General features: G+C 41.7%; 1 protein-coding gene across 3 annotated transcripts in view; it reads left to right on the top strand.

Moving 5' to 3' along the window:
• Positions 1-21,464, top strand: part of LOC124120428 (tetraspanin-18-like) — a 103,329-nt gene that overhangs the window by 14,924 nt on the left and 66,941 nt on the right. For 2 of the 3 annotated variants that reach the window (XM_048400493.1, XM_048400492.1), the window contains exon 1: positions 17,151-17,267. The exons of the other annotated variant lie outside the window; for it this stretch is intronic. In XM_048400493.1, the coding sequence (XP_048256450.1) occupies positions 17,166-17,267 (102 nt within the window). In that variant the 5' untranslated portion in view covers positions 17,151-17,165. Of the gene's footprint in view, positions 1-17,150; positions 17,268-21,464 lie in introns of those variants that run through there. 3 annotated transcript variants of the gene reach the window in all.

Below are 21,464 nucleotides of genomic sequence, written 5' to 3'. Positions count from 1 at the left end.
AACAAGCTGCAAGTGATCTCTTTCCAAAGGGATACCTCGTGCCGGTCTTTGAAAATATTCCATGCACTTTGTCGACGACCTGTTGATGGGTTTACCACAAGGAGTCGATTTTCAAGGTCAACTATTATCAGCGTTGTCGTGTATTTTCTAGAACCACAACGTTTTCCCTAACAAGTCTTGCGTGGAATAAATTCTTACACGATCATTGAGATACGCATAACGTCAAAAATCATACCCGCCGTCTATGAATTCTACTCAGTCCAAACGATGTTGTAAAACTTTCGACCTTCTAAGTTTGTTTCAAAAACAAATCAAAAGGTAAACAGCTTGCAGACCCATTTGGAAAGCAGTGTGTAATTGATCGCAAGTCAAGGTAAAAATGGATATCTCTTTCTCGACATTTATTTCGGAAATTCTTTTTATTTTTGCATCGTTTTTCAAAATAAATGAATTCACATCTTTGCTTTGACATTATTGCGTAAGTAGTATACAGGATGCGGCAGCCGTAACTAAAACGTTTATCACAAGGTGTTGCAGAGCTCTGGCACTTGTGTGAACGATACATTTCCTGTATTTAAGCATGAACGTTTGAGTCGTGCAGAGCACGGGTTATTTCAGGTTACAGTATTTGACGTGCTGTGATGCCTATTTCGTTGCATGGAAATACGATTCTGTCAACATCCAAGTCCAGATATCCCGAAGGAGAAATAGTTTGCTTTAAATAGTTTTAACATAACTGTAATGCTTCCCTATTATGCATTCAGTAGGCGAACAGTGTTATCACTAAAAGTTTAAAATATCAATTTTAACAATTTGTCTTTTCTTTTGTTGGTCAAATTGGTTTGTCCTTTGGGGAATAAATGAGACCTAGTTCAGACTTTTTGTAATTATAATCAATAATACAACTTCGAATTTGCATACATCAGTTTGTTATAGTGGTGGATGTTTTGAAAGGGACATTATACTGTTACTTGACATAACTTCACAAATATTACTTTTCTATCTTTATGTTTAACTTAAAAGCTGGCTGCTTGAAGAGTAGCCTTTCTCCAAGGCCCTAGAGAATTAATTAAAAAAACAAACACAAGTCAAGTCAAGAATGATATGGCAAGTCTATATTGCCGAAGATCTATTCAGGGCTCTAGTTGGATTTTATTTTCTATTTTTTTAATTAGAATTTTAACTGTGATAATCTGGAGATGTGCTCGTGAAGTTAGAGGCTGATTTGGAACAATTCTGCATGCAAATTCGTGTGAAACCTCGTATTCGCATGGGAGATATAATGTCAATATATCTGCTGATTCGGCTATTTACACAAGACCACAATACAGTTTGAAAGAAGGCATCTCTTTCACACGTGAACGGAAATCCACAGCGTACTTAATGACGAGGTAAAACACAATAGCTGTGCTAGCTGTACATACATACAGAAAGCGGACACCGTGTAGAGTATAGGAGTGTCGAGACAGACGGGCGAGGACAGGTGCACGGAGACGGATCGTGTGACAAGGGACGCTACTCCTTCGGGTCTCGTCGCGCACCTTGCCCACCTGTGAACAGGAGGGTGAAAGGCGATACTTACTGATAATTGAATATAACTGGTTGGTTTTGGTTTTGGAAGACAGACTATTGCTTTGTCATTCCTTCGAGTTGTTAATGTTCTTTTTATCATAATAAAACATCTTGATTGTTGTTATCTAAGAAGTAAGAATTTAATGAATGTATATGTTTATTTGGAATTTTATTTTCATTATTGAAAAACAGTCTTGACATTTTCATCTCTTTGGTTTTTTATAAGGTGAATAGTTTGTTCAGAAAGATGCCCTGAATGAATAGTTCGTTGGCAATGGTGAAAAAATTGAATAGTTTTGACTCTCTCTTCGCTGTTAAAACTAGATAATCCAGAGGCCACGCCATATGGACAGTTACTGTTTGGAACGTCCACTTGTTTATAAAGGACATTAGTCATGATTTGTTAATCCGGAGACTGTTAATCCAGACACTTTCACTGGGAACGAAGACGACCGGGCTTGAAACGTACGGTTTCCTAGTACTCAGGGATAGACACGGTCCCTAGTGGGTTAGTCCGAGACAAGTAACAATCTGGACGGACAAATTGTTTTATCCCAAAAATTAGCTATTTTATTTTTAAATGAGGTGCGGACTTGTCAACCTATGGACTAGTCCGACTTGAGGTGTGGGGAGGTGAGGTGAAATGGGGTTTAGCGTCGCGTCCAAGATTATTGCACTTATATAGCGACGTGCATACACGTATGTGTGTGGCTGCTTGTACTAGTCCGGTTGGTTTGTTGGTTTGTTGTTTTACGCCACACTCAGCAATGTTCCAGCTATATGACGGCGGTCTGTAAATAATCGAGTCTGGACCAGACAATCCAGTGATTAATAGCATGAGCAATTGGGATCGATGGCATGCATCAACCAAGTCAGCGAGCCTGACCACCCGATCCCGTTAGTCGCCTCTTACGACAAGCATAGTCGCCTTTTACGGCAAGCATGGGTTGCTGAAGACCTATTCTACCCCGGATCTTCACGGGTCTTGTACTAGTCCGGACCACTGCCGATTTTATAGGGCGCTTGCGACCGGCTTTATATTCCGGGTAGCTATTCCGACTCGGAATACCAACGTTACGACTGTTTGTTTGTTTGTTTGTTTGTTTGTTTGTTTGTTGTTTAACGCCGCACTCAGCAATATTCCAGCAATATATGACGGTGGTCTGTAAAAAATCGAGTCTGGACCTGACAATCCAGTGATTGACATCACGAGCATCGATCTACGCCATTGGGGTACGATTACATGCATCAACCAAGTCAGCGAGCCGGACCACCCGATCCCGTTAGTCGCCTCTTACGACAAGCAAAGGCACCTTTTACGGCAAGCATGGGTTGCTGAAGACCTATTCTACCCCGGATCTTCACAGGTGCCTTTTCAGTGAGTCTTGCGACAGGCTTTATATGCCAGCTTTATATACACTGACAACCTTCGAAAGATTTTCCTGTCACGGTTTGTATCTTTGAAAAGGAGTGAGTATGGTTTTACACCGCATTTAGCAGTATTCCAGGAATACCACAGCCGGGGGCACTAGAAATGGTTTCACACAACTTTTGGCGTGACGACCGAACACTTTAACCACAAGGCTACTCCATCGTAAATAAGGATAGTGCAGAGCTATTGGCAATCAGACTGGCTGCACGTTTAGCGTATTTCATACACAAGTTTCAGAGATTTAAAATATTAAATCGTATACGAATGTCAGATTTAACGATGATGAAGACGTAGACTAAACCAAGTCTGATGTCGTGAGTTTGACATTGAATTAGACGTCTAGACAGTTCATTTTGTGCCAAAAATAACATGTTCTGCTCAGCAAAGAAAATATGCGAATTTTCGGGATTTGTACTTTATAGATTTCCGTTATGTCTTGAGTTGAAAACATTGAAACGAAGCATATATTCATCAAGAAAGATAGTCTTTTCCTGCCTCTACATCCGACACGGGGACGATAGATGCATGCTTTCAATATTAAACATGTTGGCCGCGGGGATTTCGTCTCGCATCTATTGAAAGAAATGAAGTTGATTTGTGACTATCTCTTGAACCATATAACAATTTCACACGGAAAAGCAATATTTCATCGCCTATGTTCCAAGTCCGTTTTAGCTGAGGTTCGCTCTGGACTTCCTCCCTAACGACACTGAAGGATGCCCACCTCGCCAGTTTAAAAGCCTTCATCAAAAGATTCGCCACTCGTGCAAAAATGAACAAAACCCTAGAATTTCACTTAAAAGATTAAAGGATATTTTATTTCCTGCTCGTTGCGGGCGTATTTCAGTGAGGAATGGACACGACGTTTTTCTGTTAGATCTGTCAATGGTTGAGCGGCCATGTTGTAAACATCTCTACAATATTGGTGCAGCTCCCCGCTGACATGTTTATCGTCGGCGTAACACTCTCGTTAATGCCTAAAAGTGCCAAGAGCGCTCCTTAATTCCTGAATCACTGCCCCTGCTACTGCCCCAGCTCTTCAAATCAATCAGAGGATCACGATACTAAGTCTTGGCATTGTACTCCGCGATGACTGACTGACTCAAGTGATATTTTCTCTCCGCGCTAATGCGTTCTCGCATTGGTGAAAATAAGAGGCACATGTCTTTAAATAGACGACTTTCATTAACGACACATTTTCTTGAATTGCATCACACTTAGGTGTGGTATCTTGTTCTGCTAAACACGGGCTTGGCTTCTTTGGGATGGGGACGGTTTTCGTTGCTGCGGTAGTCGTTTCTGGTCTTGGAGACACATTTCTCGTTTCGTTTGAAATACACAGTTTTAAGTTTCTTCGCTAAATGCCAGCATGCCTCGACCTCTCGTGGAAACCCCTCTCATTACGTTTCCATGGTGTCACGGACTGTCCGAGTGGGACGGCCTCATTACAGGGTCTTTCTTCTGTGGATGTAGGTCGTCTTCGGATTGGACATTGGGAGGTAGAATTTTGGTGCTATCTGATAATTATTTGGTTTCCTTGGATACGCTCAGGATTAGATGGTTATAAAAGTCGAAACTTTAATCGTCTCTGTTGTACGTCTGTGGCCTGCGGTGGAGGTGGTACCGTCGCGGTGGTGGCGGTGTCGGCATGCGGCGTTTCCGTCTGTCCTAAATTACAGATGTGTGTTTGTCGTTCGACCAAGTTTGGGATAGGATGAACGCAATGACTGTTTCTTATAAACACTATATTAAAGACGTTAAAAGATGGTACTTGTTGTTACCCTGCCTGGTGCTCGGCATCAAAGGGCTAAAACAAGCACTGGTCGGCTCGGAGTCAGTATATACTGTTTTTGAGTTGGGTATTCAAGTTAAACTTGGGCATGGCATCACAGTGGGCTAGCTCTATTAAATAGGCATTATTCCGGACTAGCAAGCACACACACACACACACACACACACACACACACACACACAAACACACACACACACACACACACACACACACACACACACACACACACACACACACACACACACGTGCATGTGCTATATAAGTACAATAATCTTAACCCTCACCTCACCACTCCATGAAAATATCCATTCCGTATTCCGGATTAATTCCATTCCTGACCTGTTCCGGAAGTGAATGCAAATGTATGTACAGGACGTCACGCTTGCTCACATGACATCAGGGCATGTGGTCACTCTGTTCCTCCTCATCAGAAGAGGAATCTGAGTGGGGCCAAATCATCACCCGTGCCTAAAGAGACGGAGGGTATATAAAACTTCCTTAGATCCCAACACAGCCCTTATACATCCCAGTCATAACACAAATAACCCACCAATGCTATATAATATGGCAATCAAGACATGATTCAATGATAATGCATGGCCATGCCTCTAGATGATTTTCCATGGCGAAATAACATTTTGACCTCTCTTGATATTTTTACTGATATATAATTACACCTAGATCGATGGGAATATATGATATAATATTTGAGATTCATATTGTGAAGAGACGGCTTAATATGCTGACAGTTTTTAAAGATAAATTAATATTTGCATCAGTTTCATATATTGTTTGGTGATACTGAATAGGACCAATTTGTAGTTTCCGCATATCCATACAATGTTCTCCATCCCAACCTACATCCTATTATCTTCTAGCATCGTGAGACATAAATTTCATTTCCCAAACCCCCTGTCGGGGCTCACCACGATCGCAATAACCCACACGGTGCTCCCTAGTGAGTCCGGGCCTTCCATTTCCGTGGATTTCCAGAGTTGTGGCCTCCTCGCCAGCTCTCCCCTCCGTTCATTTCCGACGTGCAGTGCTGGCCATAGTCCGCCAACGCCGATGTTTTGATAACGCACCGTCAATTACCCCGGTCGGGATTTAATTCAGTTTTGGAGCATAGGATCGGAGCTGCACAAACACACAGCGCGTCCATTGAGCGCCTCAACCCCCCGATGTCACCGACACCTCATATTAGACGAAAATAAAACTCATTTCGGCTCTCAGCTGTTGCTGCATTCAAACTTTGGGACGAGTGGGTGAGCCTAACTGACTTATCTCCCCTTGGTGACACTAACCAATCAGATTGCGTCTTGTTTCAATGTTGACACATGTTTCTCGCTTTTCATTTCAATACGGCTGCTCCTTCTTCAGCGATAACCTATCAGCTTTATCCATTTAGGGCGGACACATGAGGTCAAGCTGGCGTTCATGGAATGATTGATTTACATTGATTTGCCTTACAAATACAGACTGGATATTAATCTGTAAGATGCACAAACAATCTTATCAGTCTCATATCATACTTGGCTTTTCTTCTGATGAAATTCTCGCCGGATTGACAGCAATACCTTCACAGGAACATGATAGGAACGTTTATGCAGTTACACGTTGATGCTAAAAGGACATACCGTTATTGAGTGATAACAAATAATATAATATTCGAAACACGATTTCATTTAAACAAACGTAGGTGTAAGGTCGGGTTTGATCAAGGCGTTGCGAATATTATATCTGTCTAGATGTGTTGTGTTTGATTAGTGTGTCTATTCATAGTGATAAGGTCCCGCGATTGACGTAGGGCTGGGATGACGAAGGAATTGCTCATCACTGTCTGCACATTTTCGTTCTAATAATTTTGGTAATTACTAGAGAGTGGTTGGGTAGCGCATGCCCGGCAAGAGGAAGGTCGGTGGTTCGATCCCCGGCCGCGTCATACTAAAAGGCGTTATATAATGGTACTTGTTGTTACCCTGTTTGGCGTTCGGCATTAAGGGGATGAAACAAGGACTGGTCGGCAAGGAGTCCGTACACTGTGTCTGAGTTGGGTATTCATTTTAAAACTGCGACATGGTATCTCTGTGGGTAGCACTATTAATCCGGACTAGTACAAGCAGCCACACACACACACGCACGATACGAGGCGACAAATTCGATCGGGTGGTTATGCATGTCAACGTATCCCAATTGCGTTGATCGGTGCTCATGATGCCAATCACTGGATTCTCTGTTCCAGACTCGATTATTTCAGACTGCCGTTATATAGCTGTAAATTGCTGAGTGTTGCGTTAAACCACAAATAAATAAATTGTAACTCACTAAATTAATTCCATAATGTATTTATTTCTAAACAATATTTCACTTTTGAATCATTTTGGAAAGATATTTTAATGTAAAAGAGACATTGGTGAATATCAGATTGACGTTGACCTTGACCTCTTGACCATGACGATGCTGCTAGACGTTATTGCCAGACGTTTCATAAACTGATAGTCTGAGAGTGATTTATGTCACACAACGAAATAAACCATATGCCTTTCAAACTTTACCATCGCATACCTTGCACAGAAGCCAAAAACGCTGGCTTAAATAAGATCACGTGATAAATGAAGCTCACATGAGCTTATACTGGGCGCCGTTGTTGATTACAAGCGGGTGCAAAATCTGACTTGATGAGGCGGAAGAGAAACGTCGGGCGTCGGAGATGATTGATACCAGCCAACGCAGTGATGTGGGGAGAGGTGGGGGGGGGACTCTGTACGTAAACATATTAACAACCATCGTTTACGTGCTTGAGTTATGTTATTAATCCATGTCAAACATATCTGACGTTGGACAGTACATTTGTGCTCTTAACATACCGCAAGGAGTGGCGTTCTCTCTTAAGGGGGGCGGTCGGGTAGCCTAGTGGTTAAAGCGTTCGCTCGTCACGCCGAAGACCCGGGTTCGATTCCCGACATGGGTACAATGTGTGAAGCCCATTTCTGGTGTCCCCCGCCGTGATATTGCTGGAATATTGCTAAAAGCGGCGTAAAACCATACTCACTCACTCTCTCTTAAGGTCCCCACGATGTCCACATCTGATTGTATGTGTTTCTGGAAGTAAGGTTGTAATCTGGTTGTCCACATCTGATTGTGTGTGTTTCTTGAAGTAAGGTTGTTATCTGGTTGTCCACATCTGATTGTGTGTGTTTCTTGAAGTAAGGTTGTTATCTGGTTGTTATCTGGTTGTCCACATCTGATTGTGTGCTTCTTGAAGTAAGGTTGTTATCTGGTTGTTATCTGGATATCCACATCTGATTTGTGTGTTTCTTGAAGTAAGGTTGTTATCTGGTTGGTTGTTATCTGGTTGTCCACATCTGATTGTGTGTGTTTCCTGAAGTAAGGTTGTTATCTGGTTGTCCACATCTGATTGTGTGTTTCTTGAAGTAAGGTTGTTGTCTGGTTGTTATCTGGTTGTCCACATCTGATTGTGTGTGATTCCTGAAGTAAGGTTGTTATCTGGTTGTCCACGTCTGATTGTGTGTGCTATATGAAGTTTGTTTCTGATCTGGTTGTCCGCATCTGATTGTTGAACGGAGTAGGGTTGTTATCTGATTGTGCGTGGTTCACGGAGTAGGCTTGTTATCTAGTTGTGCGTGTTTCACGGGTTAAGGGTTATTATCTGGTTGTGCGTGTTTCACGGAGTAGGGTTGTTATCTGACTGTGCGTGTTTCACGGAGTAGAGTTGTTATGTAGTTGTGCGTGTTTCACGGAGTAGGTTTGTTATCTGATTGTGTGTGTTTCACGGAGTAGGCTTGTTATGTAGTTGTGCGTGTTTCACGGAGTAGGGTTGTTATGTAGTTGTGCGTGTTTCACGGAGTAGGGTTGTTATCTGATTATGTGTGTTTCACGGAGTAGGCTTGTTATGTAGTTGTGCGTGTTTCACGGAGTAGGCTTGTTATGTAGTTGTGCGTGTTTCACGGAGTAGGCTTATTATATAGTTGTGCGTGTTTCACGGAGTAGGGTTGTTATCTGATTGTGCGTGTTTCACAGAGTAGACTTGTTATCTGATTGTGCGTGTTTCACAGAGTAGGGTTGTTGTCTAGTTGTGCGTGTTTCACGGAGTAGGGTTGTTATCTGATTGTGCGTGTTTCACGGAGTAGACTTGTTATGTGGGTCTGTGTGTATCAGATTGTAGGGTTCCCATCTCCAGGATGAAGGGTTCACACCTGCGGCAAAACTAATGCTCCACAATTCGGTTAATCAGTCAATCAGCGCGCTCCATTTCTTATGTTCGCCGCGCTATTTAAGACCACTGTACTCGTTTTGGTGCCTTAACAAAGAGAATGTGCTAACCAATCTATAGGAGAGAACCGTTTAATAGTTTGCTCGCAAGCCACTGTCTGTCAAATTGACAAGACAGGTTCCATTGGGGATGCTCGGACTTTCAGATTTGGGCTGAACCATGTGTTAATGTCCTCATGTAGTTGTATATATTATACTATAAATAAGACAATAATAATATATTATACTATAAATAAGACAAATAATAAATATAAACAAAACTAATGACTTTGATGAATTGTTCTCTTTGACCTATAGGCTCTGCACATGTAATGAACTCATGGAACAAAACTGTACTACAATCAGATTCTAATGGTCGATAATTATGAGCGATAGAACGATGGAGCGATGTAAATACACGATGAAGCGATGCGTAGAAACGATGGAGCGATGTAATTATACCATGGGACGATGCGATAGAACGATGAAGCGATGCGAGGAAACGATGGAACGATGTAATTAAACGATGAAGCTATTACAGACTCGATTATTTACAGACCGCCGTCATATAGCTGGAATATTGCTGAGTGCGGCGACAACAACAAACAAACAAAACACGATGTAGCAATGCGAATAAACGATGGAGGGATGTAATTACAAGATGTAAGCTTTCGGGTTCGATTACGCGACTGGGTCATCTTGGTGAAGTCCACCGTTGTTACCCACGTCGTGTTACTACCTCAAAAGCGTTTTTCTCATGTACTCACAGGGGCGGTCGGGTAACCTAGTGGTTAAAGCATTCGCTCGTCAAGCCGAAGACCCGGGTTCGATTCCCGACATGGGAAGCCCATTTCTGGTGTCCCCCGCCGTGATATTGCTGGAATATTGCTAAAAGCGGCGTAAAACCATACTCACTCACTCACTCATGTACTCACTGGCTCGGAGGGTGGGGCAGCCATGTGGGTAAGACGTAAAACAACACTCACTCACCCAACAAAACGTTGCTTATAGAATCCATAAAATTATGAAGGTTTGAGCAAAGACACGCTGCAGTAACATGTTTCAGTTGAAACTGGATCCTCCTGAAAATGTCATCTATTGAATTGAGTGTATATCAACATGAAATGAAATATTCATTCGAAACCGAAAGAAAAAAAGGCAAACTGAATGACATACGAGCACGGTATTAAATGTCAAACTGTCATGAACAATTTGTGAAGTCAGTTACGTAACGAGACACCATGTCGATGGACGCTGGCATGCATTAGAGAGAGTATACATAGTTAGTCTAGGAACTATTCTTTCATGTGTGGTGGGCACGCGTTGACCAGTCGTCTAAGGCGCCGCGATTCGTTGTGCAGAGTTGCCTCCCTTGGGTACGCCAGAAACCTGTGATCGTGGGTTCGAATCCCGGTTCGCTCCGATTATGTTTCTAGGTTTGTCAGCACCATACCGCGCTCGTTGGCTTCACCAAAGCGTTAAAGGTCTGAGACCTGCATCACTTCGGGCTTTCCTCCCACATTAAGCTGAGACGCCGTTATATAACTGGAATACTGTTAAAAGTGCCGTTAAACCCAACTCACACATTCATTCATGTGTGTTAACATAAATGTGTATGTAATGTGCGTAATGTATGCTTGTGCTCTCTCTCTCTCTCTCTCTCTCTCTCTCTCTCTCGCTCTCTCGCTCTCTCTCTCTCTCTCTCTCTTTCTCTCTGTTGTACCCACAAGGTTTCGTTTGTTTGTATGTTGTTCATATATATAATTATGACGTTTTATCTCTTGTATATCTGTAAATCACGTGTTTCTATTGAAATGCCAGATCGCGATATTCAGCATTCTTACATGAAGTGCGGTGTGCTTGTTGAATAAATACAAAAAAAAATATATCAATAGTGTTCTCTTCCTTGTCCAGACGAAATGTGTAGCTAATGCATCTGGGCTCTATTCAGTCAACGATGCATGAATATTTTGCCTATCTGCAGTAGGCTTAATGTTCCGTATTGTGTTTTGATATTGTAATATAGAAAGCTTTCGGATAACAAGAATGGTTTGAATAATATACGCGCGTAACCATCCATGAATGTATTTTGTATGCTGTGTCGTGTAACAAATGGCATCAATTTATTCAACCCGCGTTCCCTTGAGAAAATATTCCTCGAACACTTTATACCAATGCGTAATGCCCTTGGGTAATAAAAGCCGGATTATTTTCACATGCGAGTGAAATATGCATGCAGGTAATACGTTATGCGGAGCGATTGATAAAGATTGACAGTGTATAATTCCCGAATCGCTCAAGTGGATGATTTGACTCTCATAGCTCCGATTTACCCTATAAAACACATTTTCTTTGTATAAAATATAAATAAATTGTTTCCTTAAAATGTACTCAGTCTGTTTAAAGATTAATCAAGAACGAGTGTACTTCATGTGGCGGTAGCATAGTCAGCAACGCTCTTAAAACCGGACGGTCCCGTTCCAAATGATATTGCCCGGATTAACAAACGTCCGTATTGAATCACGTGGTTGTAGTTATATCCCTTTGATTATGTTCAGAGTGAGTGGGTTACAATTTAATGTCGCTTTATTTCAGCCATTTAGCGAAGATTATGTTCAGACATACACAACATCGTGCGTGAAACGAGGTTTCCTGATTAACGAGGTAAGCTCAATAAGCCTATGATGACGTACTCTTTCCAACCATGAACTAAAAATAGATTGTAGTGGTCAACTGTTAGACGCTTATGCAACCGTGGACATGTTGTTTTTTTGTGGGCGGAGTGCAAGTGAATCCGTCAACGTGGTCAAACATTTCAAACCGTGCATTATTTGCAGGTTTTACGGTGTAAGTGTTTACAGAACCTGTTATTCCTGTTTAAGCCAGCTGTTATCCTATTAGAGCAATGGGCTAGTCTAGTGGTTAAAGCGTTTGCTCCACTTGGGTTCGATTCCCAACATGGTCGCAATATATGAGTCCTATGCAACGCATCAACTGTTGCTATGGCCATTGCTAGTCCTATTGATATTGGTATTGCAAGTACTATTGGCAGTACTTTTGCTAATGCTATTGGAATTGCTAATCCCAATGTTATTGTTATGGCTTGTCAATTGGTAGTAAATTGGTATCGGTAGTAAATATTGATAGGGCTAGTCCTAGTGATATTGTTATTAGTATTGATCTTGTCCTATTGTTATTGTTACTACTTTTGTTATTAGTATTGCTAGTCCTATTGTTATTGTTATTACTACTCCTATTGTTAGTAGTAGTGTGCCAGTCCTATTGTTATTTCTACTCCTATTGTTATTAGTATTGCTTGTCCTATTGTTATTGGTAGTCATATTGTTATAGTTATTGCTACTCCTATTGTTATAGCTATTGCTACTCCTATTGTTATTAGTATTGCTGGTCATATTGTTATTGCTTTTGCTACTCCTATTGTTATTGGTATTACTACTTCTTTTGTTATTGGTATTGATAGTCCTATAGTTATTGGTATTGATAGTCCTATTGTTATTGGTATTGATAGTCACATTGTTATTGGTATGCTAGTCCTATTGTTATTGTTAATCGTATTGTTATTGGTAGTTGATATTGCTAGTCTTATTGGTATTGATATGGCTATTGCTAGTCCTATCTTTAGTGGTATTGCTAGCTAAGCTCTAATGCGATTGCTATAGGTAGCCATATTGTTAATGCTAGCCCAACTGTTACTGTTACTGTTATTGCTAGTGCTATAGCTGCAATGGTGTTATATAAAAAGTAAGCCAACAACTTAGACTGACATTATTTACCTTAAAGGAATTTATCATAAAGACTGATATGGTTAAATTATCTTTCAATATATAATTAAGGGAGCTTAGGCCCTGGCTTCATATACGTACTTGCCAAAATATTGTATACTTGTTTTGGGGATTTCGTATATGTTGAGGTTCTGCGTGGGATATTAATTAACTCACTGAAACCTGATTCGCAAACCCGTTGCGAAATGATAGCTGCAGTATTGTGGAATACGGCAATAAATAACACATTGCGAAATACCAGTTGGCGTGGAAGTGGCTACTGGTTTATTTTCCTAATGCTCATGTAGTCAATGTTTCAAGTTTAACGTCGCAGCGGCACTAGTATGTTAGCGTATTGCGACACACGTAACGTCAAAACTGTAATGGTCAAAGATCTGACTTGGGTACGCGCTGGACGTCGTGTATCATGTTGTTATATAGAAGCTCACACGAACCTTGTCTTATTTATAATTGATTGGAATATGTATATGATATTAATAATCAATTATTATATAAAAAGTAAACTGTGGATTTGAAGATTGCGTTAATGTTAAAACCTTCTTGAAAATTTTTGATAGTAAAAAAAAGCATACAATTTCATTATTGTAACTAGCTGCATATTTTGTGGCCTATCACAACCCAAGAACAATTTCGACGTCGTGATACATCTGAAATTCTGTTCAAAGCGTGCGTTAAACCCGTGAAAACCTGGGGTAGAATAGGTCCACAGCAACATATTCTTATCGTAAAAGGCGACTATGCTTGTAAGAGGCGACTAACGGGATCGAGTGGTCAGACTCGCTGACTTGGTTCTTCCATGTCATCGTATTCCTATTACGTGGATGGATGCTTATGATGTCAATCACTGGCTTGTCTGGTCCAGACTCAGCTATTTACAGACCGCCGTCATATGGATGGAATACAGTGCGGCGTTAAACAACAACAAAAAACATACATCAACGCGGTGCTTCGCCTAACTCACTCACTCATTCACTCTATGTATAGTACTGTAATTATAGTCGTACGTGTCAATGCCCGATAGGCTGCCAATCAACTGTCAATGACAGTAATGCACCAGTGACCTACAATGAGAAATGTTTTTGTTGATGATAATGGCGCAGTCCTTTCTTTGAATGTTCAGCCTCATCTCCAGCGCAGATGAGGAGATAAAGAATGATGTATGACGTAATAGCATTGTTCAATCACAACAACGTGACTACCGTCACATGAAAGTACTCGATTGTCAGTTAACATCGACACAAGGCGAGGTAATGACTCATTGATTGATACAGTGCGCGTGGGTAGAGATAGAAAAACGTAAATAGACATGTTTCACAAAAAACGGTTCTTGGATTTTACTTTTTAATCGTCATACTCGTCAATAATTACTTTTACGTACGCATCTATTTTTCACCATATATACTTATCTTCTTATTGATTTTTAGGTTTCTTGACATAGCGTCATGAGCTCTAATATCGTTCACATCACATCGACAAAAAATGCCACATTTGGGTGTTTTTTACAGCGCATGATAGTGTTTTATAATACCATATAGAAAGAAAAAAATCACCACCTTCGAAATTATCTGGGGCATATTTATTCCATTTCCGTTGGTGTCATTACGAAATTAATCTCTTATCGTGAGCTTTCGAAATAAGTGAGTTGGTTGGGTTTAATGCCGTTTTTTTCAGTTATGTCTCGACGTGTCATCCAAATGTGGAAAGTTGAGGCCCTTACATCTTCCCGAGGCAAGAGAGTTAACTGACTATAAAAGTCCAGTTTCCACCCTTGCCGAACGAGGCTGGTATTATGGAGTTCGATTCTGGCTGGACTAACGAGTCTATGCACAGTCCAATCAAAATCGCGCACCGAAGTCGAAATCCGGTTCGTTAACTGTCATGCAGAGTTCGGTCGATTGCAGGATTTGCAACGCATGTGCACCGCCAACTCGTTGTCAACCGATATTTTCCAAATCTGTTCAAGTTTTTAACCAAGGTGCTCACGTGATTTAATGCACTTCGCATATAGATCTTGATTGTCGATCAGATCGTCTTGTCTGGGCGCCGCCATTTTGTTTGAAGCAAATGCAAGTGATACGAGAGGTGGAATCTGATTGGTCCATAGGAGAGGCATAGAAGGGACATAACTCGTAATAGCCACTGGTGGCACTACGATCGAGCCCAGGAATTCCGGCAAGGGTGGAAACCTGACTTATAGTCAGTTAACTCTCTTGCCTCGGGAAGATGTAGGGGTCTCTAATTTTGAGAGCGCCCTGGGCGCTTATTACTTCCATTACGGTAACTTTCTTGCCTCGGGAAGATGAGGCCCCTAGTGACACGGGTTTTAGACGTGTGCCGCTATTGGGAAATCCACGAACTGGGATATAGTGCTGACAAATTTCTCGATCCTTGCACGACCAGCGGATCCTTGCAGTTAAAGGGGAGTAACTCTTGGCCATCCATACCTTTACTCTCAAAATCACGTTCATGGTACAGCATAAGTTTCAGAAGAAACAAATGACCAATTCATCCTTCCTACCTGTTGTCAAGTGTTGAGGAATAAGACATGTGTTTTCTGGTAGGCATTGATGGCACTGGTTACTCGGCATGGATGGGCCCGTTGTCAAAAGCACTGTAATTTGCTGTGCAGAGTTGTGTTACTTAAAATCTGTTAATACCCAACTCGCTCACTTACTTGACCCAATGCAGTTCCATGTGCACGTATAGCTAGCTCTTTGTCAAGAAAAATACGAAAATTGCCCGTTCACCACGCACTGCATGGGTACCGGGTAGGATAAAATGGAAATGCAGAATCTTAAAGAGCCTAGCTCTAGAGCGTACAGTCCTCAGGGAGCTGAGAATGTTAACTGTGGTAACAATGTAACTATTTCTCTTCTTGTATCTCTTTTGCTAATTCATCAAACATAGAGCTAAAACTAAACGGGTTTTTTTTAATTTTGTAATCATTTTGTGCTTTTCACTTTTAGAATTTAAGAGTGAGTGAGTGAGTGAGTTTGGTTTAACGCCGCTTTTAACAGTATTCCAGTTATATCGCGGCGTGTCAGCTTAAAGTGGGAGGAAAGCCCGAAGTGATGCAGGTCACAGACGTTTACCACTTCGGTGAAACCCACGGGCACGGGTATGGTGCTGACAAACCTAGAAACATAATCGGGGCGAACCGGGATTCGAACCCACAATCATAGATTTCTGGCGTGCCCAAGGGACGCAACTCTGCACAGCGAATCTTGGCGCCTTAGACGACTGGGCCACCCGTGCCCCCTAGAATTTAAGAAGTGTCGCCTTGTTGTTCGTGACAAGATGGCCTTCAATCGACGTATCGTTGGAGCTGTTATCATGTTATCTATTATCTGTTATCAGTTCAAGGTAATTGTGTATTTGTGTAACATCGAGTCTCTGAAATGGAAATAAATGTATATTTAAAAAAAACCCAGTTGTTAAATTATCTGAATAAAAAAAGCCAAGCGACTCTCTTCTTGACACTGTCGCAATCTAGACTTGCCAACTATTATAGACTTGCATGGGATGTTTATGGATATATTTGTTTAAGCTCTGTATGACTTACAAGGTTACATGGGGGGCACGGGTGGCCCAGTCGTCTAAGGCGCCGCGATTCGCTGTGCAGAGTTGCGTCCCTTGGGCACGCCAGAAACCTATGATTGTGGGTTCGAATCCCGGATCGCTCCGATTATGTTTCTAGGTTTGTCAGCATCATACCCGTGCTCGTGGGTTTCACCGAAGTGGTAAACGTCTGAGACCTGCATCACTTCGGCATTTCCTCCCACATTAAGCTGACACGCCGCGATGTGACTGGAATATTGTTAAAAGCGGCGTTAAACCAAACTAACTCACTCACTCGCTCACTACATGGTTACATGCAGTGTTGAGTATGCATGATGTGGGCCCGACATTTCACACTCGATCATGAACACTTCTAGACTGTCTCACAGTCCCTGAACCAAATACATTCCCCTTCCGCCAAGCCCTTATTGTAGTGCTATGGATCTAAATGAAGGAAGTAAAAATTTTCATCTCACTGGGGCTTTTTTTCAATTGAAATATAGCTGTTTGTTTCTATCAAGCATATATTTTCAGAGACCAAGCGTTAGTCTAGAACAGTTTATGCATGTGCACTTACTGTTATTCTAAGATCGCTTTGTTAACAAACACTGGACCTTCTCGAACAAAGATCCTTAAGTCTTCAAAGCAACAGCTGCCGGGATCATTTCAAGATCGACTTTGTCGACTTGGCTGAAGGCGGAATTGAACAAAGTCACTTCCACTTCCCAAACACGGTATGCACGAGAAGGACAGCGTTTGGTCCTACAAGATGGTATTACCGCTCGTGGACAGGTATCCAAGGAAAGACGACGAAACATATTACGAAACATCAACATGGGTAAATCATTCTTTATTTTAATACTTTATGTTTCCTTTCCTATCGGTTAGAATTTGTCTCCAACATTTTGTTTGTTGTTTAACGCCGCACTCAGAGATATTCAAAGTACAGGACGGCGGTCTGTAAATAATCTAGTCTGTACCAGACAATCCTGTGATTGACATCATGAGCATCGATCTACGCAACTGGGATACGATGACATGCCTCAACCAAGTCAGAAAGCCTGACAACTCGATCCCGATAGTCACCTCTTAAGCGAAGCATGGGTTGCTGAAGACCAATTCTAGCCCGGATCTTCACGGGGCTGGTCCCTAGCTAGGTCGAAAGACGAGACTTAAAGGCTCGATTAGTCAGGCTCGGTGACCTGGTTGAATGCGTGTCATCGTACCCCCGACGGTGTGAAGTCTTGCTCATCATATCGATCATTGGGTTGTCTGGCCCAGAGTTGATTATTTATAGACCTTCCTGCCTTGGGTTCCCACTACCGGCTTGTCGTAAAGGGTTGTCACTTCCGGCTTGTCGTAAAGAGCGAGGACTGGAGGTAATATGTTTGGCATGCGTGGTTCATCGAGCCTTGTTAGATCGTTGGCCATGCTATCAGGATTAGATGACGGTTCAGGATTCGACTGCATACATACCGCGATATTTTTCGATTAACGTTGACTGTGAAGTGACACAACGTTTTGGCACTTGTTTTATATTGTATCAGTATTTGGTGTGGGATTCGGTGGTGATAGTATTCCGTTATATTATTTTCTATTTTGTTATCATAGCTTTCAGGAACCAAAATCATGCACGCACACACACGCACGCACGCAAACAAACGCACATACATGTATGTACACGCGCATTACAGCATACTCATGCAAGCACACGCAACAACAAAATCCAAACGTCGGAAATAATGCAGGTCATTGCCCTAACAGCTACTAACCAACTCCAGGCGCAATTTCCAACAATTTATGTCCCCATTAAAATATTTTATTGCAATAAATGTCTTCATATAAAACGAACGCAAGGTCAGGTTGAAAAGACTAAGATCTTTTACGTAAGTAATCAGATAAAATCACAATGTCAGATGACACTGATGGATGCCTCTTGCAGCCGAGAGGAGCGTGTTTGGCTTTGTTTTAGCTCTTCCTTTTTTAGCCGGAAAACGACTTAATTTGGCGTTTGACTTAGCGTAATTTTCTCAGGAAACTTGCGCCTCTTCTCACAATGTCATGTAATCGTTTTCCAAGCGCAGGAGGAATCTGTGCAGTCCGCGGATTGCGCCGAAGGGCAAGCGTTCTATCAAGCTTAGTGTCAAAGATGATATACGACGGACATCGGGGTCGATAGATGACGCTGAGATAGCCATGTTGTCTTTCCTTCTTAGAGCACGGGCCATTGAGGAGCTGTACGAGCTATGACAAGATGATACGTTTCTGGATCCCTGTGTTGTTGGGTACTCGTCTCGCCCATTATATACACGCTGGACAGAAGATAAAGAGCCCCGGTTGAATTCTATATTCCAACTCGGCTGTCGATCACGTGCAGGGTTAAAAACGTTAGACGGCTGACGTGCCGGTTCATACCTATTTCATGTGGGACCCCGGTCGCAATTTGAGCTGATCGATCGAACCAATTCGTCTGTACCCTCGGGCTTGGCTGGTGGTAGGGGGTGGGGACGTTTTATCTATCCCTTCGGGCTGAACTTCCAATAGGCGGGCAAGCACAGCTAAAGCCGTTATCTTGGTTAATAACTACCAGATTAAGCAGCGGTTGTCGCCCTTGGGCGATTCTCATCTCGTAGTTCATTATACAGGTTAGAGAAACGGGTCCGATGTCGATATCCTCGGATCCGATGTGTGAGGATTTATTGATAACGTTATCTGCCTACAAATCTTGAGCTTGTCACAACATCATTACAAAAATGTTAATATGCTCTAATACGATAAGTATAATAATAACTATGTTTGTTTGTATGTTGTTTAACGTCGCATTCAGAAATATTCTAGCTATATGACGGTGACCTGTACATTATCTAGTCTGGCCCAGACCAACCAGTGGTTGATATGATGAGTAACGTTCACTATGAAACCGACTAGTCCGGACTAGTACAAACAGCCTCACACACGTGCATGCATGTCGCTATAAGTGAAATATTCTTGAACGCGATGTTAAACTCAGTTTCAGCACACCTTTTAAACAATCTAAGTTATGTAAAAAATACGTTTTATATGTGAGGCCAAAATAAAGTCGTTTCTGGTGTCTGAGTGAGTATCGTTTTACTGCGCTTTTAGCAATATTTCAGCAATATCACGATGGGGGAGACCAGAAATGGGCTTCACACATTGACCCATATGGGGAATCAATCCCGGGACTTCTTTGAGACAAGCGAATATTTTAACCTCTAGGCTACCCCACAGCCCCTTTCTGGCCTCTGAAGACAGCGCCATGTTATTGTTGTCTTCTCTTTATTATTATTCCTCTTGTTAGATTGATCTGTGCGTTCATATTTCTTTAAACGAGGATGGGAATAATGAAATGCCTTCAAATCTCCAACAATGGACATTGCAGTCAATACGACGACTATATTCCGTTGGGAAGATTTAACTTGTTTGTTTCACCCGAGGCGCTTTGTTATCGGAACGTGCTAAGAGATCTACCTCTCATATGCCAGCGTTTCTGAGAACTGGTAAAGAATCGTCAAAATCCTGCAATTAGCGCGATAGTTTTTAGCTATTAAGTTATGTGTTTATATAAGACGCATCAACGCAAACAGTCAGAGACCGGAATCGTCGCCACCAAGCCAGGACCATTTAACCGCTGCCAATTGATCCGACCCTTTCTAAGACTTTTTACCAGGGAATATTGACCAAGGAACTATAACTGTGTGCTACAAGACACCTTTTTGTCATCGCTGTCGCCGAATCTGTTGACTTTCCTTCGAGCTGTGATATTAAACTTCTCCATGAACTAATATTTTTGCCGGTTTTGCTACAAAGTACGACCCTAAAGGGGTTTTTTTCGAATTATCACTTGGCGGCTGGGAAAACACGGAGTTTGTGTATTTGTTCTTCAGCTTATCAAATTTCTTGTTCGTTTGTTTATAATATTGTAGTGTAAACTCGATAGCGGGGAAATTCACGCACGTTTTATTGATTTTTCATCTCAATACATTGTAAAGCTGAACAATTTTAAACCGTAACGCCTGTTGATATTAATACAACATCAATATCACTTCTCGGGGAACTTTGGATATTAACAGTATTTTGTAGTTCTCGTTCCGCTGCTCTCTACGTATCTTGTTATCGATTGTGTAGGCCAAGATGCCTCATTAAGATGCAGATATAAAATATATCGACGTAATCCTTTCAAACGAACCCCGTAAATTGCCCCGAATGACATTTAATCCATATCAACAATGCAGTCTGCTAAAGTTGATGTGAAGGAGACAAATGTGGGTCGATTGAAATGAACTGGCACATATTGCCGGAACCAGTATATGATGTAGGTGTATGTTTCATGTTTAAATAGCAACAGATACCGTGCGTCTGTCACACTCACGATGTGCACGGGCATGTTTATTGCAGTATCACATGACATCAACGCGAAAGGATTTATGGCTTTATTGTTTTGTCGATACATTGGATATTTGCTTAGCATTTTATGCACTCTCAAAACACCTGTTAACATCGAATATAGGTCGAGTTATCCGCTGTTCGACACAAACGGAACGCCGATAAATTCACACAGCAATGAGAATAGTCTGTCTCCCAGAACCAAGAGAATAATATGATATGAATTCGACTCAAGTCTAGAATGATTCAGCAAGTCTAGATTGCCTCATCATTGGTCTGGGCTCCATATGGATTTTTTGTGGATATATATTTTGTAAATAAGAAAACTTTATTCTTGGAGTAAATGTTACTCTAACAATGAGATTTGTACGTCGTTTTAACATGTATGTCGAGTTAGTGAGGTAATACTCTCAAAATAATATTAATGCTAAATTGAAAATCGGTTCGAGTTATATAACGTTGTTCAGTGCTATGTAGGCAACCTTTCTGTTTCATGCTACGGAGGCTGGTGGAGTGGGCATGCGCCTGCTTCGGCTAGAGTTCGATCCCGTGTCAGGTTGTGAGATAGGTATTTGCTGTATATTGTCTCGCCTTAGTCTTTCACAGGCCCTATGCTTCGAATCCCAGAATT

The sequence above is a fragment of the Haliotis rufescens genome, unplaced genomic scaffold (assembly GCF_023055435.1).
Source record: "Haliotis rufescens isolate VD_foot unplaced genomic scaffold, xgHalRufe1.0.p SCAF_2, whole genome shotgun sequence".
Taxonomy (NCBI): Eukaryota; Metazoa; Mollusca; class Gastropoda; order Lepetellida; family Haliotidae; genus Haliotis; species Haliotis rufescens.
Note: the sequence above shows the minus strand (reverse complement) of the source record. Positions and strands in the feature narration are given on the sequence as shown.